Source organism: Xiphias gladius, chromosome 1 (assembly GCF_016859285.1).
Source record: "Xiphias gladius isolate SHS-SW01 ecotype Sanya breed wild chromosome 1, ASM1685928v1, whole genome shotgun sequence".
Classification (NCBI taxonomy): Eukaryota; Metazoa; Chordata; class Actinopteri; order Istiophoriformes; family Xiphiidae; genus Xiphias; species Xiphias gladius.
Window position 1 is genome coordinate 3,006,206 of NC_053400.1, and position 24,736 is coordinate 3,030,941.

The following is a 24,736-nucleotide window of genomic DNA, read 5'->3' on the forward strand; positions in this document are numbered from 1 at the left end:
CTGGTTTAAAAAAAAGCCCACAGTACACCTGTACCACAAAAATTCTAGGTAAATTATGTTTCTGAAGCAGCATATGGAGTGGACTATGCAGAATATATTCTTGTTTCTTATTAAAGACAGACAGTCACTATGTGATTTGCTGTTAATTTCCTTTAATAACATTAAAACCAGAAGTGGCCAGGAAAAAGATATCTTAATCAACTGTGGCACAACAATACGGTTTTGCTAATTATAAATATCATAAGCATACAACGCTCTCACATCCATTATGCATGTCACTTTGATTTAGTAAGAGATGTACCAGTTAAAACTGACCAGGTGATAATAAGAATTAAGAACATCATGTTTGTTTATTAGGCATGAATGTAATTGTGGCCAAAGCATTGTATTCACAAAAACTAAAAATAAAATCGGATGAAGATGTGTTTTTAAAGAGCTAAGACAACGAAAAGAGTAGTGTGAAGATACTATCAGTACAACTTCAGCCTCACTTGTCCATAACATAATAAAGGAAACATGTTTTTATGCCCTCTCCTGTACTGAAACAGTACAAACTGGAGTCTGGCAGTCAGACGGTCACTTTTAAAGTTCATGTCGTGCATCAGAGAAGAAACTCTGGTCTGATTTGACAGCAGGAAAGACGTCACCTTGTCAAATATTTGTCCTTTTTGAACAAACTAATGTAGATATGCTGTCAAGAGTTAAAGAGTAATCACCAACACATTAGCACCACATGACAATGAGAGCACAACAGGGACAGATCTGCAGTGTGTTTCTGATGTTGAGACACGCAGTTGATTACAGAAGGTAAATAATCAATAATACTCGTACATAGTATCGTTACTATTCAGTATTTTCTGTCTCTTAGATTTTCCCTGAAAGGCTTTTACAATGGATTTTGAAGTTACAATGAAAGCTAACATTACCAGTCTCTACAATGCATTGTATTTTACATAAGACCATGTAATTTTTGTGTAAAGGATTTATGAGTTATGTGATGGCATTTAAAGGATGTTCATCTGTGCTGAATGTCTGATTCCAGTATTATATTAGGCATATATTTTTTCTGCCAAATACATTGCTACTTTATTTTAGCATCAGCTTTTCTGTCCAGGGACGCACAAAACTTTGTGTTGTGCTCCTTCATCTCTTATGGAACCAGAAAACTAAGTAAATAAATAATATAGAAACTGAGCAGAGTGAAGCTGTTTTCAGTTCAACGTTTTCAATTTCTGTATCCATGGGTGGGTGGGTGTGCATCTGCCACATAGACATCACATTAGTTATCACAGAGCACCAGTGGATGCTGCTAATCAAGCCACAATGGCCGCAGGGCCTTTCTTTCGGTTGCAGTTGTAGCGAAAACACATGACACACATACATTGATGTTTCTGATTCCGCCTCCTTCGGCTTTGTTCCAGTAGTGACAAATACTGAAGTCCAACATTTTATCATGAAACAATTTTTCCATTAAATATACCAGTATTATAGTGTCATGGTGGAGGGATTGTTTTGGTTGCTGAGTCTGGTCATGCCTTATAACTGTCCTTGGAGGCAGGCTTCAAAAGAATGTTTGTAGTTTATAGTTTAAGCAGGTTGTAAAAGTCCTCAAAAGGAGTTTTGCGGGCTAGACGCAGAAAAATGTTTTAATATAGGGAACAGCATAGGGAAGTTTAATGCCATTTATATAGATGTACTCCTCGAACAAGAAGCATAGCAATCAAGTCGAAAATTGGTGACATCGCCCTTTAAATTCAATTTCTAAGGGATTGAAAACTAATGCCTCAAAGAGTAAAGTGTAGTAAAACAGCAAAAAGTGTGAACTCTGGGGATAAAGCAAATATTGATTTTCTAAGATTGACCTGCACCTTTACATGGTATTATGGTATGATACTGTATGTTGCCAGACAAACATAATTATAGTTACTGGGAAAAATTAGTCTTCAGCCACATATCTGTAAATGGTTGTGTGACAAGTAAAGGCGCACGAATACATTGTGTTCTTATTTTGTTTATGTTAAATCTATCAGTGTAACAAATTTCCTAAGGAGTCTACAGTGTGCCACCATAATTGTTCAATTTAAGTTTAACTGTGATATAATTGAACATTCTAACAGGAGAGTTACTTAATCTAGAAATCCTGAATATATATCTCATGCATAAAATAATTTTGGCAATCCAAACTAATTATTTTTGTTTTTTTAAATAAAGGTATATAAAAAAACAATTTGAAACCTCCTGCTGCCCAGTTAGTTTTTCAGTAAACCCCTAATATTCCTTTGCCAGAATGATGCATTCATATACAGCTGTTAAGATTGAAAAAATAAATTCCCTAATCAGATGTCAGTTTGTGAATGCAATGCTGACATGTAGCTTACATTCAAGTGTGCGATGTCAGGGTTTAAACAACAGCACATGAACCCTTGTTCACATGCAACCAGCGTGGGGCTGATCACAACAAACACATTCTTGAGCTACTGTCAAATACTGCAATTTAATTTTTAAGCAGGCGGGGTTTGATTTGGAATTTAAGGATAATCAGTATTTTGCTGTTGTGAGAATATTCCAGCATGCAGACAACTCAATGCAGACAATCAGACACTACTTCATTTGTGCTACTTTGTCAGTGGAGAAATACTTTTTCCCATGTAGTGTTCAGAAGTTAAGTTACCCATGACACTCGTAAAAAGGCTGGTGTGTATCAGCTCCTAACGCAGTGTGAAGTGAGAAAAAAAGCTTTGAAGGCCATACTGAATAATGTATATTGATGGTGGATGGAACAATTAATAAGTGACTCTGACTCTTCCTGCTTTTCTTTCCCACCAATGTATTTACCTCTGTACCAGGACAGAAATATGCCCGTAAGACTTGAAAGCAGGAGATAGTTTTCTCAATAAAACTGAATACATGGTGACTGTCATGGTCTGAAGATACCCAAATATATTTGTTTTCTTCTGTGGGGTGTGATAGTTATTCATTATGTTTAGATACACAATGTATGGAGATCTTCTATACATACAAAATGATCCCTATTAATGTCTTGCTTAAACATCTAATGTTAAAGGATCTTCCTGAGTTCAGTAGCACACTAATGTGGTGATGCAGGGGATTTAATTAATTGTGGAGTATCTTTGGCATCTGCAGCTTTTGACATATAAAAAAAAAAGAACCAACATACCTGCCAACATTCATTTTACAAGAAACCACCTGAGCAATGCTTCATATCCAACTTATTGGAGCTTCTCTGCCGACAATACTACACTTACTTTTTTCCCTCGTCAGCGTTATATTTGAAGTGGGTCCAAATATCAACCAGTTTTGTTGCCGTTATGTTCCTTTCCCTTCATTGTATGTTATATATATCCATAGCTAGCTCCAGTCTAGCACTGTTAGCAGTCTAGCACTGTTAGCAGTGCTTTCATGGGTGCATTCAAAATGTTATATTCCAAACAATGTGTAAAATATATTCTCTGGATCAAAGCCTACACGTGTAGAATAACCCAGGTAGTAGATGGAAGTAAACAAAACCACCATTTCTGTGGTGACATCTCACTTGTAAATTTGTGAAATAACACTCATGCATGTAAAGAATTTTTCTTTAACCAGTTTTGTTCCGCTTATGCCAAGAAATATGACCACGACATCCTGTACAATTGCTAGATGCTGAAAATACAGTCTTAAAAATTCGGATCTTTAATCGCAAAAACTAATACGTTTTAACAAAATCTATTTTTAAAGGTCACTAAATGGTGACTAGTCTTTTCAAAATAACAAAAAGAAAAATGGCCCGAAGCAAAAGTTTGGGCACCCTGCATGGTCATTATTTAGTTACACCTCCTTTGGCGAGTATCACAGCTTGTAAATGCTTTTTGTAGCCATCTAAGAGACTTTCAATTCTTGTTTGGGGGATTTTTCACCCATTCTTCCATGAAAAAGGCTTCTAGTTCTGTGAGATTCTTAGGCCGTCTTGCATGCACTGTTCTTTTGAGGTCTATCTACAGATTTTCGATGATGTTTAAGTTCGTTGGGACTGTGAAGGTCATGGCAAAGCCTTCAGCTTGTGTCTCTTGAGGTAGTCCATTGTGGATTTTGAGGTATGTTTAGGATCATTATTCTGTTGTAGAAGCCAACCTCTTTTCACCTTCAGCTTTTTTACAGACAGTGTGATGTTTGTTCCCACAATGTGCTGGTATGTAATTGAATACATTCTTCCCTCTACCAGTGAAATGTTCCCCATGCCACTGGCTGGAACACAAACTCAAAGCATGATCGATCCACCCTCGTTGTTTACATGTTCCTTTGCAAAAGATGCTGAATTTTGTGGTGAGGAAGCAGGAAAGGCTTTCTTCTGATGACCCTTCCACGAGGGTCATATTTGTGCAGGTATTGCTGCACCACCGCTCCAGAACACTGCTAAATCTTCCTGAAGGTCTTTTGCAGTCAAATTGGGGTTTTGATTTGCCTTTCTAGCAATCCTACGAGCAGTTCTCTTGGAACGTTTTCTTGGTCTTCCAGACCTCTACTTGACCTCCACCATTCCTTTTTACTCTCGTTTTTTATTATAGTATTAACTGAGGAAACAGCTACCTGAAAACACTTTGCTATCTTCTTATAGCTTCTCCTGCTTTGTGAGCATCAATTATATTAATTTTCAATGTGCTAGGCCGCAGTTTCGAGGAGCCAGTGGTTGCAGATTGTTGGGACAAGGTTTAAGGACTCAGAGTATTTATAAAGATTTGAAATTTGCATCACCTGGCCTTATCTAACAATGGCTGTGAACAAGCAATAGCACTCACCAGCAAATTAAGGTTAGTTAAGGTTAAGGTAATTTCAGAGATCAAATCTCTTGTGGTGCCCAAACTTTTGTATTATGTTCCTCTCCTTTTTTAGCTCTAAACTTATACTAAAGCAAAACGATACACTAATCTTGCTTAAAATGCTTTAACTTTATGCCTTTTGGAGATCAGTTAATCTTCTACTTGCCTCTACCAGTGAAATTTTCCCCGTGCCACTGGCTTCAACACAATCCCAAAGCATGATCGATGATTCGTGAAATTCTCTCCAAACATACCTTTGCTCATTGTGGCCAAAAAAGTTCTATTTTAACTTCATCAGTCCACAGGATTTGTTTCCAAAATGCATCAGGCATGTTTAGATGCTCCTTTGCAAACTTCGAACACTGAATTTTGTGGTGAGGACTGAGGTAAGGTTTTCTTCTGATGACTCTTCCATGAAGGTCATATGTGTGCAGGTGTCAAACTGGGGTTTTGATTTGCCTTTCTAACAATCCTACAAACAGCTCTCCCTTAGAGTTTACTTGGTCTTCCAGACCTAAACTTGACCTCCTCCGTCCCTGTTAACTGCCATTTATTTATTATATTATGAACTGAGGAAACAGCTACGTGAAAACGCTTTGCTATCTTCTCATAGCCTTATCCTGCTTTGTGGGCATCAGTTATTTTAATTTTCAGAGGGCTAGGCAGCTGCTCAGAGGAGCCCATGCCTGCTAATTGTTAGGACAAGTTTGGGGAGTGAGAGTATTTATAAAGCTTTGAAATTTGCATCACGTGACCTTATCTGACAATCATTGTGAACAATTCATACCCCTAATAAGCTAATTAAGCTCTGACACCTTGGTATAAGTTATCTGATAGCTCAAATCTCTTGGGGTGCCCAAACTTTTGTATGGTGTTCCTTTCCTTTTTCATTCTAAACTTGTACAAAACAAAAATAATACACAAATCTTGCTTTAAATATTGAAAAGAATGTTTCACTTTAACTTTATGCCTTTTGGAGATCAGTTAATCTTCTACTTGCCTCTACCAGTGAAATTTTCCCCGTGCCACTGGCTTCAACACAATCCCAAAGCATGATCGATGATTCGTGAAATTCTCTCCAAACATACCTTTGCTCATTGTGGCCAAAAAAGTTCTATTTTAACTTCATCAGTCCACAGGATTTGTTTCCAAAATGCATCAGGCATGTTTAGATGCTCCTTTGCAAACTTCGAACACTGAATTTTGTGGTGAGGACTGAGGTAAGGTTTTCTTCTGATGACTCTTCCATGAAGGTCATATGTGTGCAGGTGTCAAACTGGGGTTTTGATTTGCCTTTCTAACAATCCTACAAACAGCTCTCCCTTAGAGTTTACTTGGTCTTCCAGACCTAAACTTGACCTCCTCCGTCCCTGTTAACTGCCATTTATTTATTATATTATGAACTGAGGAAACAGCTACGTGAAAACGCTTTGCTATCTTCTCATAGCCTTATCTCGCTTTGTGGGCATCAGTTATTTTAATTTTCAGAGGGCTAGGCAGCTGCTCAGAGGAGCCCATGCCTGCTAATTGTTAGGACAAGTTTGGGGAGTGAGAGTATTTATAAAGCTTTGAAATTTGCATCACGTGACCTTTCCTGACAATCATTGTGAACAATTCATACCCCTAATAAGCTAATTAAGCTCTGACACCTTGGTATAAGTTATCTGATAGCTCAAATCTCTTGGGGTGCCCAAACTTTTGTATGGTTCTCCTTTCCTTTTTTCATTCTAAACTTGTACAAAACAAAAATAACACACAAAAATCTTGCTTTAAATATTGAAAAGAATGTTTCACTTTTAACTTTATGCCTTTTGGAGATCAGTTCATCTTCTACTCACTTAACTATTCACAGTGTCAGAAATTTTGACCAGGGATGCCCAAACTTTTTCATGCCACTGTATATAGTTCATTCTCCTTTGGATATTATTTTCTAAATAGTGACAGTGTTGAGCTGCCAAATGTCCTGCCCAATGTCTGCTCATTTATATACAAATGAAACTGGAAAAACACCAGCAGACCTTACTGAAAGGGTTTACTGATAATTCAGTATTATCGTTTTAAGACTTTTAGTCAAATCTTAACGTGATAAAATGACTGTTATTATTTTAATTTTCTTTTGTCGAAATGAGATTCCAAGTCACTTACAATTTGAAGCCAACAAAGGCAGTCACTGAAAATTTTATTTTACACCCCAAGGGTTTGCCTGATGTTGGTGAGCAACATTGGGGAATTTTTTTGATTACATTTGTCATATTGTGATATATAGTAAAATGTATTCTTATTAGTTAAGGTTCAGGTTCAGGTTTAGTGTCATTCCCGCACATATGCTAGACATACATACAGGGAAAGGAAATGTTGTTCCTCGTGGACCTCAGTGCAACATAGAACAGATATACAAACACCACACAGTCTTAAGAATAAGAGTGAGCATTCTTACATTAGGAGAAAATACTTGGATGTAAACAAGGTCCAGTGTATTTTCTCCTCTTATATCAAAGTTGCCATGTTGGCGCAAAAGGCTTTAGAGTTGCGTGACTAAAGTCGCTAGTGATGATGAGAAATTCATTGGAGTGGGATGTTTTTTGATCGCTGATGCCACTGTACAGCTCTCACAGGTAGACACAGGTACAACAACAACATTATGAACCCCCTTGCAGACAGTATGGTGGCCTCTTCACTATTGTAAGTATTGCGAAGAACAGTCTTTGGACACTACCACAGCAATCATGGACCTTTCCTTGTGGATATTAACTCACAGTCCACCACCATGAGTTCCATCAGACAGCGGTGATTCCCAGTCATTTTAGTAGCGAGTTAGCCCATCCAGCTCGATGGCTGTATGCAGCAGGTTGCTGCATTAGCTTGTTTCAATGAAATCAGTGAAAGAGCAGTTCTTCATTTCTCACTGGATAGTTCATTGTATTCACTCTGCTAATGGGTAGAAGAACATGGTGGCTGTAGCTGAGTTTTGCTGAGTTAAAGTGCTTTTTTTTGTTTTAAGACATAAAACGACAGAAGAAACTGAAATATTTGGTCTGCGAGAGGCTGGTGCATCTGCACACACTGCCAATGCAACCAAACTCATTATTCATGTGGTGATATTGATTTTATGTTATTGCCAAGCCCTACCTTATAAGACCTTCTAACGCACAGAACCTGTGCTGTAGTTACGATTCTATCAAATGTTGTTCCTCAGTTAGATTATGTTTGCAGACAGAGAGACACAAACACACAGAATTTCGACAACAAATCAATGCCTTACACTCCAAACCACACAGGTGGGACAATACAATAGCACACCCAGCAATAAATGAGGAAAAAATATGAAAACAAGGGCTCACCAAAAGCTGTGCTGCGGTTTGTCAGTCCTGAGTAGGCGTTACCGCTGGGAGAGGAGGTGGCTGGTGACGACAGGGGACTGTATGAGGCTGGGTCGGTCTGGTAGCTGTGGCCAGAACCAATACCAAATGGACTGGACTGGGCTTTACTGGACTGTAGAGCACAGATACTGGTTAGAATATACAGCATATTAGGGTTGTAACTATATAGTCAGCTCAAGGTTGATTATAACACAAGATACAAGGTTCATAGGTCAGTGTGTTCATGTTATTTTTAACCAAGTTTCCTCAAAACAAAGCATGATTAATTATTTATCATTAGACATGAAATGTGCAAAAATTAAATTTTCGAGTTTGAACATTCTTTGTCATTTAGGTAAATGAGTTAACATCCATTTTCTATACCCACGAAAAATGATCCTACAATGTGACACGTCAACATTATTTCCATGAGTTGGCCAAAATACAAAATCAAACTCTTAGCTATTTGATAAATATACTCTGCCAAATAAGCTTGATCCAGCTACTATATAACTATAACATTATTTTGTACTAGCCGTAAATGTTATTTGCAAACAACGTAAAAGCCTCTTCAATGTTCAGGTATAAAAGCTATAGCATAGGTGGCGAGTGCAAAGTCAGCGTGACCCATAAGCAGGTGTTCAAACCGAAAACATGCTTGCGTTAAAAAAACAAAAGGGGCTGCACTGATGGGGACGCGTTGTTGCAGGCCAAAACACTACACATCAGTTTATAATACTTAGAGGCAGCATTTTACAACTTTGGAAAGTTAACACATCAGCAAATATTTTTTTTCTTTCATCTCAGTGATCACAAGTTAAACAGTAGTAATATAGTGTTCACATTACATATATATTATTTGCCAACACATTGTCTTACTGAATAACATTAGATTGATGTGTTTTTTGACAGAACCCTCTGCATTGGCACCCCCAATGCACCAACACGGTCCCATTCATGCAGTGCTGTTGTCTGTCTGAACATGGTCATAGTCAGAAAGCAATAACGAGAATTATACCAAGCTAGAAATACCCAAATTTTCCTTTAACTTGATATGACAGCAGACAGTCTGACTTTAAAAAAAAATGGCATTCCACAGCAATCTGTTTTCATGCAATATCATTCACAAAATGTACTTAAAACTGCAATCCATTGTCACTTTAAAAAGTTAAGTATTTTGGTCAATTATTGTATTGCAAATTGTACTGTTATTAAACTGTTACAGTGTTATTACATATAGTATTATTACTATTGTTGTGGTAACTTTTCTCATTTACTGAAACAAAACAGATTACAGTGTATCTAAAATCATCTCCGAAAATGCATATGTTAAGTTTGGGTTGTTGTTTAGGTTGCAGCTGTGCTGAGCGATTTTACAACCACAGTAGCTCAATTGGCTATAGAAATTAACTGAATTTTGGGGATGTATATTTACCACTGACACTGACAGGATTATTGCTATTCAAGACATAATTTTCCAAAAACTTGCAGACTGATGTGTCTTTACTACTGTAATTGGAGCAACCAGCTGTTGCAAGGACATCAGACCAAAATACATTTTTGGGAGCTTGTTATGTAGCAAAGTCAAAATTCTCCCAAGACCACTCATTGTTTTCGAGAATAGTTAGGGCAAATGGGCTTTTCCAATACTGTGCAACTACACTGAAGAACTGCAGGTTATTCAGGTTTTCCAGGACTTTTGGAAAACATGTATGATCTCACTTCTTAATATCTGCTGGGTTTATTGGTGATGAGAACATTGAACCAACTTTTCCGCTCATATAATCTGACTCCAGTTATTGTGATATATTTAGAGGTTACTGAAAAACAAAGAATTCAGTAGATTGGTATGGCCTGACAAGTAAAGCAGTGTGTGTGGATGACAGATGAGCCTGTTAAGACAGAAGAGCCTGTGCGGAGCACATTCCTTTAGCAAGACTGTGAAACACACACACACACACACACACACACACACACACACACACACACACACACACACACACACACACACACACACACACACACACACACACACAAAACATGGCAATAAGACAAGTCCATCTGTTAACAGGCACCAGAGGTGGGGGTCTGGGGTACAGGAGGAGCAGAGAAAACAAGTCTGGCAATCATGGCAACCATGAAGATTGCTTACTTTATTACTGATACAATGGTTTCACTTCAGATATAAACACTGTTTGCGCAAGTATTTGTGTGTGTGTTACCTGTCCAGAGAATGGGGGTCGGTTGCCTGACCATGCCACCTGGCCTGGGTTGAGCTGTCTGGAAATCTGAGCTAGATTCTGATTAGATGAGCCTGATGGCTGGATGTCATTTACACCGGGGACATGGATCACAGAGGAACTGTGTGCATAAAAACACACACACACACACACACACACACGCACGCACACACGCACGCACGCACGCACGCACACACACACACACACACACACACACACACACACACACACACACACACACACACACACAAGCTTAGTCAGGCTACACTTTTCTCTAGAGAGACACACTGCTATCACACCAGAGGGCTAAGAAATTGAGTTATGGATGTAGCCTGCTGAACATGACATGCACTAACACCCATTACTGGCATGTACCTGAAGGTTTTTCCAGAGTGTCCCTGCTGGAAAGGAGAGCTCTGGGAGTAGAGCTGCTGTCCTCCAGCTGTAGAGGAAGGAACCATCATCTTCTTATCTCCCGCTACACACACATACACACATACCAGGATCAGTATTATAGATATAACATGGAGGAGAGACCGCAGATAATGAAAAGAAATACAAAACTAAACCAACTACTATCAGGACGTGTGTATGAGGTTAATGTTGATGTTTGTGTGTTTCTGCATGTGTGTGTGTGTGTGTGTATATGTGTCGTACAGCCAGAGATGCCAGTGTACATCTCAGCAAAGCGTGGGTCTCTCTCCTGGGAGAACAGGGCTTCTGTCTTGTCGATGTTCTTGCCTGCCTCATGGACTCCACTGCTGACGCTGGCCACAGGCACCTGTGGATGTGAGCGCATGTGGGAAGGAGGGAGGGGATAAGGGTTGTTTGGGATGGTTTGATTTAGTTCATCCACTTTTTCATGCAAATTAGTCAGTTAAGCTTTTTAGACGAGTAAGCAAACAAGAGGAATAAGAAAAAGGGATCTTGTTGTACTCCTTCACTCCTGATGTTTCCATCATCAAATGGAACTTGTCTTCTGGTCTGCTTTGCTTTTTTAAACTTTACTGGACCTGTGATTAAAGGACAATTGCAGTTTTTTTTTTACAGCCTGGGAACTCAGGACTTCCAACTCTGAGGCACCTGATGAATACTAGCCCAGTGGTAAAAATCCTTTGTTCTATAACATCTCGGTGTTAAGCACATTAATTGGACAAAATCACGTCCAAGTACAAAGAAATGTGTTATTTTCATATATTACTCTACATGGACTGTCCCTATACATTAATATATGGTAATTATTCAACAAAAAGCTTTTTATGAATAAAAGGCACATCACTGTCTTCACGTTAGGATGCATTGGACACTGCCCTCAATTTTAGATTATTTAGTAATTATATCCACTTAATTCAACTAAACTTCCATAGAATATGGAGGCTCTTTCTAACCAGCTAAGTGGGGTCATGAACTAGTTCTAAAGCAGAGATTTACCTGGGAAAGATCATAGGCAGTCAGTCCATCTCTCTGGTGAACCTCCAGCTCTGCCTGCTGCTGCTGCTGTAGCTGCCTGCAAAACACAACACATCATCATACATCATCAGCATCTCAGACTACAAACTGACACAAACTCTACATTACTGAATTAAAGCAGCCTTAATTTTAAATTCAATATAATTTGAAAAGTAACATGATTAATAAACATTCACATGATTAACATTTATTACACAACATTTATTAGTTCAGGTCTGGTTTATTAGTTTTGGTCTGGTTTGTAAATGAAGACCTATAAACATGATCATTTATTGGATAGTGTTTGTGATGTCATCCTGTATCATGAGCGCTACATGGACCCACGAGGAGATATCAAACTATCGTGAGTGACAGCTAGTCAGACAGCACTTTACTGAACCTGATGTTATTAATTATCTTCTCTGGTGTTACAAAGAGCTCGCCAAGAAATAACATATTATCAACATTATCAGTCTAGATTGTGGTGGATTATCCAGATGCTGTCTTGATTGTTCTCATGATCAGCAGATATATTTAATACTAGAGGGTCAAAGTTCACTTTTGACCTCGGAAGCAGCAGTTTAGAAAAAAAATTCTCCATATGGTCCTTTTAGTAGCTGTTTCTGTCTGTCTGATCTTCATCTGATGGTGAATAGCTACAGGAGCAGATATGATATGATAAAAAGCTCCAGGACAGCTACTCAGTGGATTTTGTGATGAAATAGTTTTCCCAGCCGATTTCATAGTAGTTTCTTTCATATCTTTTGAATTCATACTTATATCATGTTATGATTACAGAATCCTGTTGATCTGCTTTGCTTTCTCACTACAAAACAAACCATCACCAGAGTCTGATTGGCACCTGACTGAGACCCTACTTTTCAAATAGTATTTGTCTGTTTGTTCAGCCACACCAGAGTTTGATTGACAGCTTTCACACCAGCCCAAACAAACCACACTTAACAGGCAAACCTTAAGGTTAGGTGTGAAAGCCCCATTTAGAATAATGAAGAAGGTAGGCTTTTAGCCAGATCTATGCCTATATCTGGAACTGAAAATGACACACAAGTGAATTAAACAATTTCAGATTAGGATAAACCTGAAAAATGTACGATAATAATAAAGGAAAACCATGGTTATACAGGTAGAATAGGCTGAGCCCCAATGATCTAAGCAGCAGTGAGAGATCCAAAACAATACAGACCAGGAAAGTGAGATACGGCAAAAGTATAAGGCAAGAGACGATATTAGCGTGGATGGTAATGAGAAGCTGAGCACCTGGTCAAGTTGTTATAAGGTCAAAACTTACTCGATAAACAAATTTCCCTCTGAGGGCTTGGTCACACCACCATTTATGGTCATTTGTGAAAACCGTTTTATGTACTTGAATTGATCCGAAGGGCACTGTCTCTATTAGTGGATTTGCTAATGACAACGAGTTTATCTGCACACCACTTTTGTGTCAAGTTTCATTTTACTCGTGTGTGACACATTTGAGCGTACAGTTAAGTTATAATAGCAAGTAGTTAAATGATAGTTTATTCGAAAAAGGGGCCATCACAGTGGATAAAGCCATTCTTTTTAGCTCAGCTATTATTCAGTTAATCTCTAATATTTGAGAGGACAGAAATTGCAAAATTTGTCCTCTACATATAAATGTGGTATTATCAATAGCGGGTACTAGACCTCCATATAATCCCAATGAAAATCCACTAAAATCCACTAAGACAAATTGTGAGCAGGGCCTTAGGCTCCAGAAGGTTAGTAATTGAGCATAACAATGTGTTCCACAATTGCATCAGATCTATTTGTTAGTCTATCCATTCTTTTTCTCCCATTTATCTGGGTCTGGGTCATAGGGTTAGCAGGCTAAGTACTGTAAAGTAACCTAGAGGCCCTCCCACTTAGCCACATTCTTCTGCTCCTCCTGGGGTGTCTGAAGACATTCCTAGACCAGATGGGATATGTAATCTTTCCAACATGTATGGGTCTGTTCTGGGGTCTCCTCTCAGTTGGACCTGCTTGGAATACATCCATGGAGAGGCATACAGGAGGCATCCTAATCTGATACTTGTACCAACTCAAGCAGTTCCTTTCAATGGGAAGGAGCAGCTACTCTGAGCTCCCTCTGGATGTCTGAGCTCCTCATGCTATCCCGAAAGAAAGAGGTATTGTTCAAATGACCAACTGGGTTGTACAAAGTGTTACCATGTCTAACCATGTCTAAAGGCAAAGGAGTTTATGCCTGCTCTGAACAGCAACACTCGAAAGTGGGCTGAAATCCCTGCCATCAAAGAGACGGGCGAGATGTGATTAATTGGGGATAATAGCACACATTTTCAGACAGTCTCACCTTGAAGGCATACATTTGGTTGCACTTGGTTGTTCACATGACAAGTGAAAGTAATTGTGTAAAGAATAATCATAATCAAAAAAGAGAACTTGGGAGAGATGTCCAAACATTAACTACTTTTTCACCTCCACATACCTGTTAATTGCTATGTACTTTGGATGTGCTTTACAGACTGACTGTTAAACAATGTGGCAAGCACTTTGTTTGAAGCGTTCTGAAGTGCTATGGATGAGCCCAGACACTCTGAAGAAAGAGAACAGGGAAAGCTAATTTCTGCTGCTTGTATACATGATCTCATTCTTTCAGTCAAAACCCAAACCACATAACCATAGCTGTGGCCTGAGATGTAGATCAACTGGTTAATTGAGAGCTTCGCCATTCATGCTCAGGTCCCTCTTCACCACAGACATCAGGTACAATGCTTACATTACTGTCAACACTGTACTGATGCACCTGTCAATCTCCCACTCCATTTGTTAGTGTAGCTCAGAATGGAGGCACACACACAAAACTGGGAATTCAGTAGATTTTAAAAACCTTGCATAGATGGCCTGTTTTGAATGTAATAGGCTTGAAGTTCATTTATTTGAAAAGTTTCAGGAATGAGATGCCCTGCTGCTGTAATAGCTTTGGATCACTTCACATCAACAAAAAAACAGTCTACATGAGGACCTAACGAATTCTTATTGTAGATTCTTAATTTTATATTCATCACATAGTTATAGTAAAAAAATATTTAAAAAAGGAAAAAAAATAACCCTCTCTGTACTTTTCTATCATTCTTTTTGATATGTTATTTTGTTCTACAAGTAGAAGTAGAAGTAGATACAAGGAATTAATGATGATGTATACAAATACGCTTTTATGACTGACAGTGAACCGTTTGACATCACTGGCTGTACTGTACCTGTGCAATCCAACGCAACAACCAAAATCTATGCATCTATTATTATAGAGTTAAAACAACACCTCTCATACCATTTCTGAAATACATAATATATTAAGTATCCACCTATTTATACTTAATATCAGTGGAGAGAACAGCTCCTTCATATTGTTGAAGAGAACTGAAAGGGAAGCAAGAGAAGAGAATCATGCAGGCAACTCTGTCTCACTACCACAACTCACTCAGATGCACACGGCCCGTACAATCGGAATTGAGAGTGCACACAGGCAGACTTGCCTGCTTTAACCTGTGCTAAGCTATGCCTCCACTAGTTGGAAAGCACTGAAACAATTTCAACAAACAGTTGTTAACCTTTCTGATGCATGCCACTGAGGTGTGAAAGATGACAACAAAAGCTACATAGCTGTGAATGCTGAAGAACAATTAGTGATTTTTTTTTTTATGTTTATGCTCTTATCAAACCTGAGGCTACAAAGACAATGAGTGTGGGAGCACGACAGAGATAAGGCAAATTCAGCTGTTGTCACACCCACAAAGGTGTAATTATTTTTGCATAATGCTCTTGATAGTCAAAAGGGCTTTGAGTTTACTGACTGAAATAAAACTCCTAAATTACAGAATCGTAACAATGTACTGTAACATCTGCCTGACTCTATACACGTTGAAACATTGACTTTAATAAATTATGTTTGTAAGGAAGCCATTCATATGCAGCAACCAAAGTTGTTTTTTTTTAGTCTTTGAAAAACAATAAATACTCTACTAGATATTGAGCATCACCAAAAAAGGGCTGATCAGTAGTCGAATCTAAAAATCTGACAGGTACAAGTGCTGCAGACATGTGACAGGTTTTACCTGAGCCTGAACAACATCAAATATTGTAATGGTGTATGTGGGTATTTATTAAGTTGCCATATTTCCATTTCAACACAATACACAACGTAGTGAATGCAGACTCTGCATCACCTGACTTTAAAGAACATATTCTGAAAATATCGTAAAAAAAAATAATGTAAATATTAATTGTGATAATTACAATCAGTATTGAATATGATGGCTGCACCACTGCTAGAATGGTAGTGGTGTAGTTCTTTTTGAACATTTTTATACATAGTCCCTAATGTTCAGCAGCTCAAAACTCATTGGGCAAGCTAACATACATATAAATATATATAATATTGTGGTCAATGACTGCCTGAGGTCTGGAACCCATGGAAATCACCATATGCTGAGTTTCTTCCCTTGAGATGCTTTGCCAGGCCTTTACTGCAGCCTCCTTTAGTTGCTGCTTGTTTGTGGCTCTTTCTGCCCTCAGTTTTCTCTTCAGTAAGTGAAAAGCAGGCTCAGTTGGGTTGAGGTCAGATGACTGACTTGGATATCAAAGAATATTAAATTTCTTTGCCTTAAGAAGCTCTTGGGTTGCTTTCGCAGTACGTTTTGGGTCTTTATCCATCAGTACTGTAGAGCACCATCCGGTTTTGTAGCATTTGGCTGAATCCGAGTAGATAGTATAGCACTTCAGAATTTATCATTGTACTTCTATCAGCAGCTACATCATCAATTAACACCAGTGACCCAGTTCCATTAGCAGTTATACATGCCCATGCTATAACACTGCCTCCACCATGTTTGACAGATGATGCGGTATGCTTTGAGCCATGAGCTTGTCTTTTCCTTCTCCATTCCCTTCTCTTCTCATCATTCTGGTACAAGTTCATCTTGGTTTCATCTGTCCAAAGAATTTTGTTCCAGAACTGGGCAGGCTCTTTTGGAAGTTTTCTGGCAAAGTCTAAAGTCTGGCCTTTCTGTTTTTTAAGTGTTATTAGTGGTTTTAACTTTATTTTAAACTCTTTGTATTTAAATTAATGAAGGCATCTCTTGATTGTAGACTTTTACAATAATACACTTACCTCTTCAAGACTGTTCTTGACCTGTCTAGATGTTGTGAAGGGGTTTTACTCAACAAGGAAAGAATTCTTTGATCAGCCACTTTAGTCATCTTCTGTGGTCTTCCAGGCCTTTTGGTGTTGCTAAGATTGCCAGTGTATTCCTTCTTTTTAAGAATGTACCAAATAGTTGATTTGGCGACTCCTGAAGTTTCTGCTCTCTGTCTGATTGGTTTGTTTTGTTTTTTCAACCTAATGTGTGCTCCTTCATTTGCATTGACACATCTTTGGACCGCATTTTCAGAGTTCTCATGAACAGTTATCAAATGCAAATTCAACACTTGGAATCAACTCCAGACCTTTTATCGGCTTAATTTATCTTAAAATAACAAGGGAAAAGTCCACACCTGGCCATGAAAATGACTGTCATACAGTTGTCCAATTACTTTTGAGCCTCTGAAAATGAGGGACTTGAATAAAAATGGCTGTAATTCCTTAAAGGTTAATACAGTATTTTTTGTTGAAAATTGTCCGAATACTTATGTACTTAACTGTTTCTGATCTGACAAAAAGTAGTGAGGGCTTCTGAGCATGCTGCCACAGCAGGATATTACAAGTTCATCAACTCATTCTCCACAGACTCCTCATGTTCATCACAGCAAAATATGTTGGAAATTAGCTTTTTATGGTCAGAGATAGCACAACAAGTTTGTCAATTATGGGTATAAATGGCCTATGATCTGCTGCTGCAGATACTGGACACATCAGAAGCACCATTTACCATCGATTCCAAGTTACATTTGGTGACCAAATTGCACCATTTTTGACTAAAACAGTGGGGAAGAATAAATGTAAGAGGCTAGAAACTTTCCCTGACTATACACTGATAAGCAGTTAAATAAGAATTGTACCAGCAACAGGGATATAACTCAAACAAAGATGCTATCATGGCAGCAGAGATCAAACAACTATTTCAGAGCAGCTGGGACATGCAGGAAGCTCTCCCTGGGCCTGTAGTTAATTAATTTGAATTTAAAATTAATTTAACAATCAAGATAAGTAAAACACTGTAGATAAATGGCAACATTTTAGGATAACTGTATTTATTACAGCAAAAAGGACGACACAAAACATGACACGATTTGCCAATTATTTTGTCATTTCTCAACCATATTCACAAAACTATTGAGAAGAGTAATGTAAAATAATTAATCACAATTCCATAAACAAAAATGTTGGGTTATTATCACCTCCAAGAGTATATCTTGTAATTTGTTTTTTAAAGATAACATATAACTGCTGTGAGTCAGATTACAATAACTAATATGCATCACATTTGGCAATAATTAAATGATAACATAATTCCTGGGACAAGTTCATATCTAATCAACAATATCATTACTTCTTTGACAAATGCATTTTAATCAATATTTATTACATAAGATTGTGATTGAGTGCTGTATCCGTTGAGCTCATGGAATTAAATCACTGCCTCTGTTTTCACTTTCACACACATGGTATAGAGTGAATTAATTCAGCCTTAACTTTATCAGTGATGCATCTGCTTACCCGCCTGTATCAAACTGAAGAATAATCCTGATTGACAAAGGTTTTCACCTGGGTAAGAAAAAAATCAGTGGTGCAGATGAACATTTCCTTGACAAATATGTCCTATCTAGCTTCTTATCCCACAGGTGAGCAGACTGCATACAACCAGAGGACACTCACGCCACTGACACGAGCATTGTCCAAACATGCACCACCTGAGTACGCAAAGATGGTCACTTTGCACACTGAGTTGCTCTTGCACGAATTCAACAAACAGCTCATTATTGCGCACTTTCAACAGTATAAGGAAATTCACTAGTGTTCCCATTTAAACATAACATACATTACATAACATGTAAACTCAAGCACACACTTACAAAGAGGCGACAGAGGTATTAATCATACTGTGAGGACCTGGAAAAAGCCATCTGCTTCTGAACTTTGTAGTTTTGTTATAAATGACACTCTTTTTTTTAACAGCAATCTCATAAATCTAACACATATTTTGCTAATAATCTGCCTGCCACCTCAGCCCGAGGAAACTATTTGTAGTGATTCATACCTGAATCGCACGTACACACACACACACACACACACACACATGTGACTGTGCTATTAGCTGTATGATTACATTGGTAACTAGTTAAGCTTACGCAGTCCTTATCTGACGATGGCAGCTAGGAACACATGCAGGAGGAACAGGACATGAAGGGCTTTAGACGGTGCCAAACGCAGTAGTGCACGAGTGAACTGGTATTATCCTGTGATGCACTGAGGTTATTTCCTCGACTGTACTGGTTTGATATTTTGGTGACTTTGCACGTTTTGTGCGGTCTGCTGCCCGCCTGTAATCCACGACAGTTAGTAGGTAGTCTATACTGATGACCTTTACTGTGGTGAGTCTCTTTACAGCCATCTGAAGGCAGCAGGTATCTGTTCCATCCTCCGTCTGTAACTGGAGTGATGCTGTCACGATCAAGCCACAATTACGCTTGGCATTCCGCTTTCAAATTTTATGCAACCAGCACAAGTCTGTTGCAAAAAATAACCACAGTTGTAATATGACGCCGTCTTAATATGACGACTAATTCTTTACCAGATTGTCATCAATAATTGTCCCATTTAGAAGAAGCAAATGTAGGCTTAATTAAACATTAAAAATAATTTCAGAAATAAAGAAATACAATATGACAATACACATTTTTAATTTTACCTTTGCTGTACATATGGCACTATGGTTGTATTTAATAGCAGATGGTTATGGATCATTGTATGATAAATAAACCAGTGCACTATTAAACACTATTACACAACTAGAAGACTGTGACTTCTTTAAATTTCTGAAGTCAATTAAGAAGTTAATTCAATTTAAAAGAGACATCACCTGCTCCTGGCAGTAGAAGAGAGTCGCAGGTATTGCCCTACGAGGTTGGGCCTTCCCTCCGAAGGAACACCCCTCTACGCGTCTCATTCAATTGACCGCATGGATGCTGAATAGACATGAAAGGAGCTTCTAACTTTCTCTCTGAGTGATCATTTTACAAGAAAACATAGCCGGAATCACAGCACAGCCGTGTTCTTTAACATATGTGTATGATGATTTTTATAAAATCAGGATTTCAGCAGTGTAGAGCAGCAGCTTTACAGCTGCTTAACATGTGGTCTTAATGGGCTGCGTTTCAGTCGCTATTTCATACTTGTTCCGTTGTCTGACAACAGAAACAGAAAAACATGTAAATGAGAACAGTTTTATTGGGAATCCGAATGTATTAAATTACTGTATATGTGAGCACAGACAGTAGGAGAGAAGCAAACAGATAAAGGGCAGTCAAGCCATATACTAGGTTTTATTATTTATTTCACTGCATTTTTTGTTCACAGATACTGAGTTGAAAATGAAAGAACGAAGAGGAGTCTTGAGCAGAAACAACTGCATGTCTATTGCAGATCTTTAAGAGATGCTTTGAAAAATATGAATGGAGGTCCTAATGGTGACTCTACCAGCTCATGACCAAGATCTTCAGGGCATGCCACAGCAGCCAGGGCTAACTACAGGCTGAAAACTATAGTCAAAGGTAAGCTTGTCCCATAAGCCATTTCTATTGTTAAAACGATTCCCGAAAAAGTTACTCTCATTTTTTTTCATCATTGTACACAGATTTTACATCGTTATTATTACGGTGTTTCGGAAGTATGAAATGCTGAAATTTCACATGGTTCATTAATATTCACGACGAAACGTAACCACCACAACTTACGCTCTCTACAGTGTCACAGCTAACTAAGGGTAGTATGAAGCAAAGGGGAACCTGCCACACAACCACAAACAAATACATGCACTCATGCACAGTGACATCATGGTTTAGCAGTCCAACATAGTCTGTTTGCAACTGCGAGTGCTGCTGCACACGCACTTGCAAGGCATACACTGACAAAGTAGACCTACCTCTACCTACTTCTGCTAACAGATAGTCTTCTATGCAACTAATTTCTTTAGCAAAGGCAATAAAAATATAACGAGTACCAGAATTAATTTAAACAAAGCTTTGTGATTTTGTTTTGTGATTGTTACAAGCCAAGCTAAATGGTTACTAGTTAATCCTGTTAAGCTATGCATAAATACTGTTCCTGCAGCCTATTCCATACTCCACCGTAGAAACATTTTCGCTCGAATTACTCAGGTTTGGCGTCTAATTAAATAGATGCAGGTACAAAAGCGTACCAAATCACCGATGTCAGTAGGGAATACTACCAAACCTTGTGCAAACATTGCAGCTCCGTAAGGTTGGCACAATATCAGACCAGGATATGAATAAAACCTGCAATTTCTTTGTGTACATTTGTGCACACAAAATAATAGATTTGTGCTCCAACCATTTTTGAGAAATTAGACATGAAACTTTTGAGCATACAATGAATTAATTATTGGCAATAGTTGCGTCTGGGGTAGATTTTGTGTTATTATTTTGTTATTATGTTTTATTTTTTTTATTTTAAAAAACTTATAAAAAATATTTTGATTATTCAAAACTGGTTAATTTGCATTAATTTCTTAAGATATTCTAAATTCTGTGCTTAAAATTCAGGGGTGCCAATAATTTCAACCAGGACTGCAGGCCTATTATGTCAAGTTATCGCAATTTATTTATCTGACATGTAATGCTCATCACTTGTGAATTAATGAAGCAAAAACATTTTGTTTTGCTTACACAAATTTGCACAAACAGTGTGCATTAAGGTCGTTTGGATGTTAATAGGGTCCTTAGACCTATCCTTAAAAATATAGTTTTTAATTTCTCAAAACCTGAGAGCACAACTTTTTATTTTGCCTGCACAAATGCGGACAAACGATGTCCAAACAAATCAAATTGGTTTTATTAATATCCTGATCATATGGGGTGTTTCATCTAAGATACAATTTTAGACTAAACTGGTACAGCTTTGTCCTGTACACTTATGTTGTCAAATAATATTTAAACTTTCAGATAAGTCTGAAAGACTTGCTCATTAAGTTTATATTTTCTATTTCTATTTATGTTAATAAAAAAAGTGTAAGTCATTTTCTTTGTATAGGCATTTCTCTTTCGACATTTATTAGTCTTCAAGTGTCAAAAGCTCCCTGTAAATCAACACACACATCACAAGGGAAACATAACATAACCCTATCTAAATTATTTTAAGGTCATTTTAAGCCATTTCTCTACCAACACGAATAAAAACAGATCTGGCATTGGGAACATGGGCACAACGGCACGGTTGCTGAAGAAAATCCTAGCAGAAACACTGTATTCGAAATGAAACACTTTTCTGGCTAGCTACAAAACCAGAGGGTAAATGGCTAAAAATATGCAAAAATCTGTGAACATGCCACCCCCAGTGGTTAACTGACAAGCTTGTGTCTTACTGAAATAAATATGCCTTGATATAAATAAAAGAGGCCTTTGTGGTAGAAAAATAAATAAGTGAAAAAAATATATATAATAAAACATATAGAATGGAGTTGGTATGGAAAATTCTATAATAATAAATACATTATATGTATTTCAGTGGATACTGATTTATTTATATGCGTGTATATATATATATGTTTTTTAATTGCTCATTTATTTATTTCATTGCCTATTTATTAATCAAATTTAGGAAGAGGTATTTATATTTTTCATTTGATATTGTATTTATTGAATTTCTTAACATATTTTATCACATTTATTTATTTCATTGTCAATTTATTAACTTATTAATTGCTTCATAAATTTATCTATCTGTATATATTATTAATATATTTATAATCGATCTAGTCTTCCATAGATGAGGATGAGAATTTGGTATGTGAAGAATGAGAAATGTGCACAGACTGCTAATTCAGAGAGCAGAACATGTTACATTTGAGAAGCTGGAATCAATAGACATTTAGCATTTTAGCCTGATTAATAATTTAATTAATGAGTACCGATTCTCTTAATTGTTACTGACTAATTTTGTGTTGATCCACAAGTGACTAATAATTAATCAACTGGCTAATAACTTTAGCTCTACTCTAAATACTTTTTAAAAACATCAACAATTGTGATACTGTATTTTGTCAATGTTGCTTATTATCATCAATATTGCAATAGTGCTTAAGCAGTAAAACTGTCTGCTGCCTTGTGTTCATACTTTTGTTTCAGAGCTGAGCTGTTGGGCCGAGCTCCAATGTCCAACAAGGTACAAGACTCACCACGGACAAACAAGAGGCAGCTCAGTAGAGGAGCTGAGATTACTGGGACTGAGACCTCACACCTTTCATTTGACACATTGTTAAGAACATGGGAATCATAAGTTTAGGTAAATATTATCCCTGTTGCCTTGAACAGTCTTTGGACAGACACTGTTCCTTTCTACAGGTCCGGATAGCCATAATATTATCCCTGACTCTGCTGGTAAGGCAGCAGAGTGTTGATATTGAAAACAGAGTGAGGTGAAAAATGTGATTCACTGACATTTCAGGTCGAATCGGAACAGTGGAAAACCTCATTTTCTACCCGAGGATATACAGAACTAGGGTTTAACTTGTCTATTTCTGCTGAGAGTGACATTATCTTAAAATGACCTGTGTGGTAGAGTTATACGTCATGTTATGAGAATGATACTACAGTCACAACACTGTTCATTTCATGCTAGTGGTATTGCAAAAATACCCTTTCTAATGTAACCTTCCTTCCTAACCTTCCTGCTTCCTGCCCCCAGCAGATCCAGAGGATATTGTGTTGCTGTATTGAGATGGCGCTGCAGGCTTTAAATAACAATGGCATGTTTAAAGAGACAAAAAAATGCCTTCTTCGACATTGTTTCACTAGCACAAGGAGCAGTTAACATCTTGTGTATAATAAGCCTTAACTGACTCTACTCTTTTTTTCTTTAAAAAGTCAAAATACTTTTTCTCAAAGAAAGTTTATAGTTCATATTAATGAAACAAGAAAAGTCATAAATTCATAAAATGATCACACCAATGTGGTTATATTTAACCAAAATTAAAATGCTCCCTCTTGAGAGTAATGTTACCTTATAGAAACCCCTGAAGCCATTTTAACTGCTGTTATCAATAAATCTCAGTGGTGTTTATTGAAAGTAATATGCTGAAATTTAGCTCTGGGTACATTTTCCATCTGTGCAGTTCTTTACACAGTGTGTTTCTAGTATAATGTAATTTTCCTTTTCCTTTGTGCCATAAAACAATCTAGCAGCAGTGATCACTTTATTTGTCCACAAAGGGTGATTGGTTGCCCTTTATTAAAGTCTTTAGGGAGATGGTATAATTCAGTCACAGCTATTCAAGGGCTTGGCTCTGGTTTATGAAATGGGGCCTCTGTGATTTGCTGTCTTATATTTGTGTATGTATAGAAAGTGATGTATGTATAAAAAAACACTGTATGACTGTGTGTGTGAATGGATGAATTGGCAATAGTGTAAAAGCGCTTTGAGTGGTCGATAAGACTAGAAAAGTGCTATTTAAGTGCACTCCAGCTACCATTTATATTTCTATGTTCAATTCCTGCCTCTTTTTATGATAATATTAAATTTAAGTAGAAATAGAGATTAAATGTTTTTTTTAACCTGACAATTTTGTCAACTTTTTTCTGGACTATGGTAATAATATTTCTACGTTGCCAAGAATTACAATGAATAAAAATATACACA

At 37.5% G+C, this 24,736-nt stretch overlaps 1 protein-coding gene and 1 long non-coding RNA gene across 4 annotated transcripts in view; one reads left to right on the forward strand and one right to left on the reverse strand.

The window, feature by feature from the left end:
- The window catches only part of arnt2 (aryl-hydrocarbon receptor nuclear translocator 2), a 94,860-nt gene that overhangs the window by 12,865 nt on the left and 57,259 nt on the right, over positions 1-24,736 (reverse strand). For all 3 annotated transcript variants that reach the window (XM_040155038.1, XM_040154876.1, XM_040154957.1), the window contains 5 exons: positions 11,848-11,923; positions 11,074-11,197; positions 10,792-10,894; positions 10,399-10,537; positions 8,159-8,309 (listed from right to left, as the gene is read on the reverse strand). In XM_040155038.1, the coding sequence (XP_040010972.1) occupies positions 8,159-8,309; positions 10,399-10,537; positions 10,792-10,894; positions 11,074-11,197; positions 11,848-11,923 (593 nt within the window). The remainder of the gene's footprint in view (positions 1-8,158; positions 8,310-10,398; positions 10,538-10,791; positions 10,895-11,073; positions 11,198-11,847; positions 11,924-24,736) is intronic.
- On the forward strand, positions 722-24,467 carry LOC120805176. Its single transcript, XR_005709526.1, has 3 exons — positions 722-807; positions 20,441-20,634; positions 23,227-24,467. It is a non-coding gene; the product is annotated as an uncharacterized LOC120805176 (long non-coding RNA).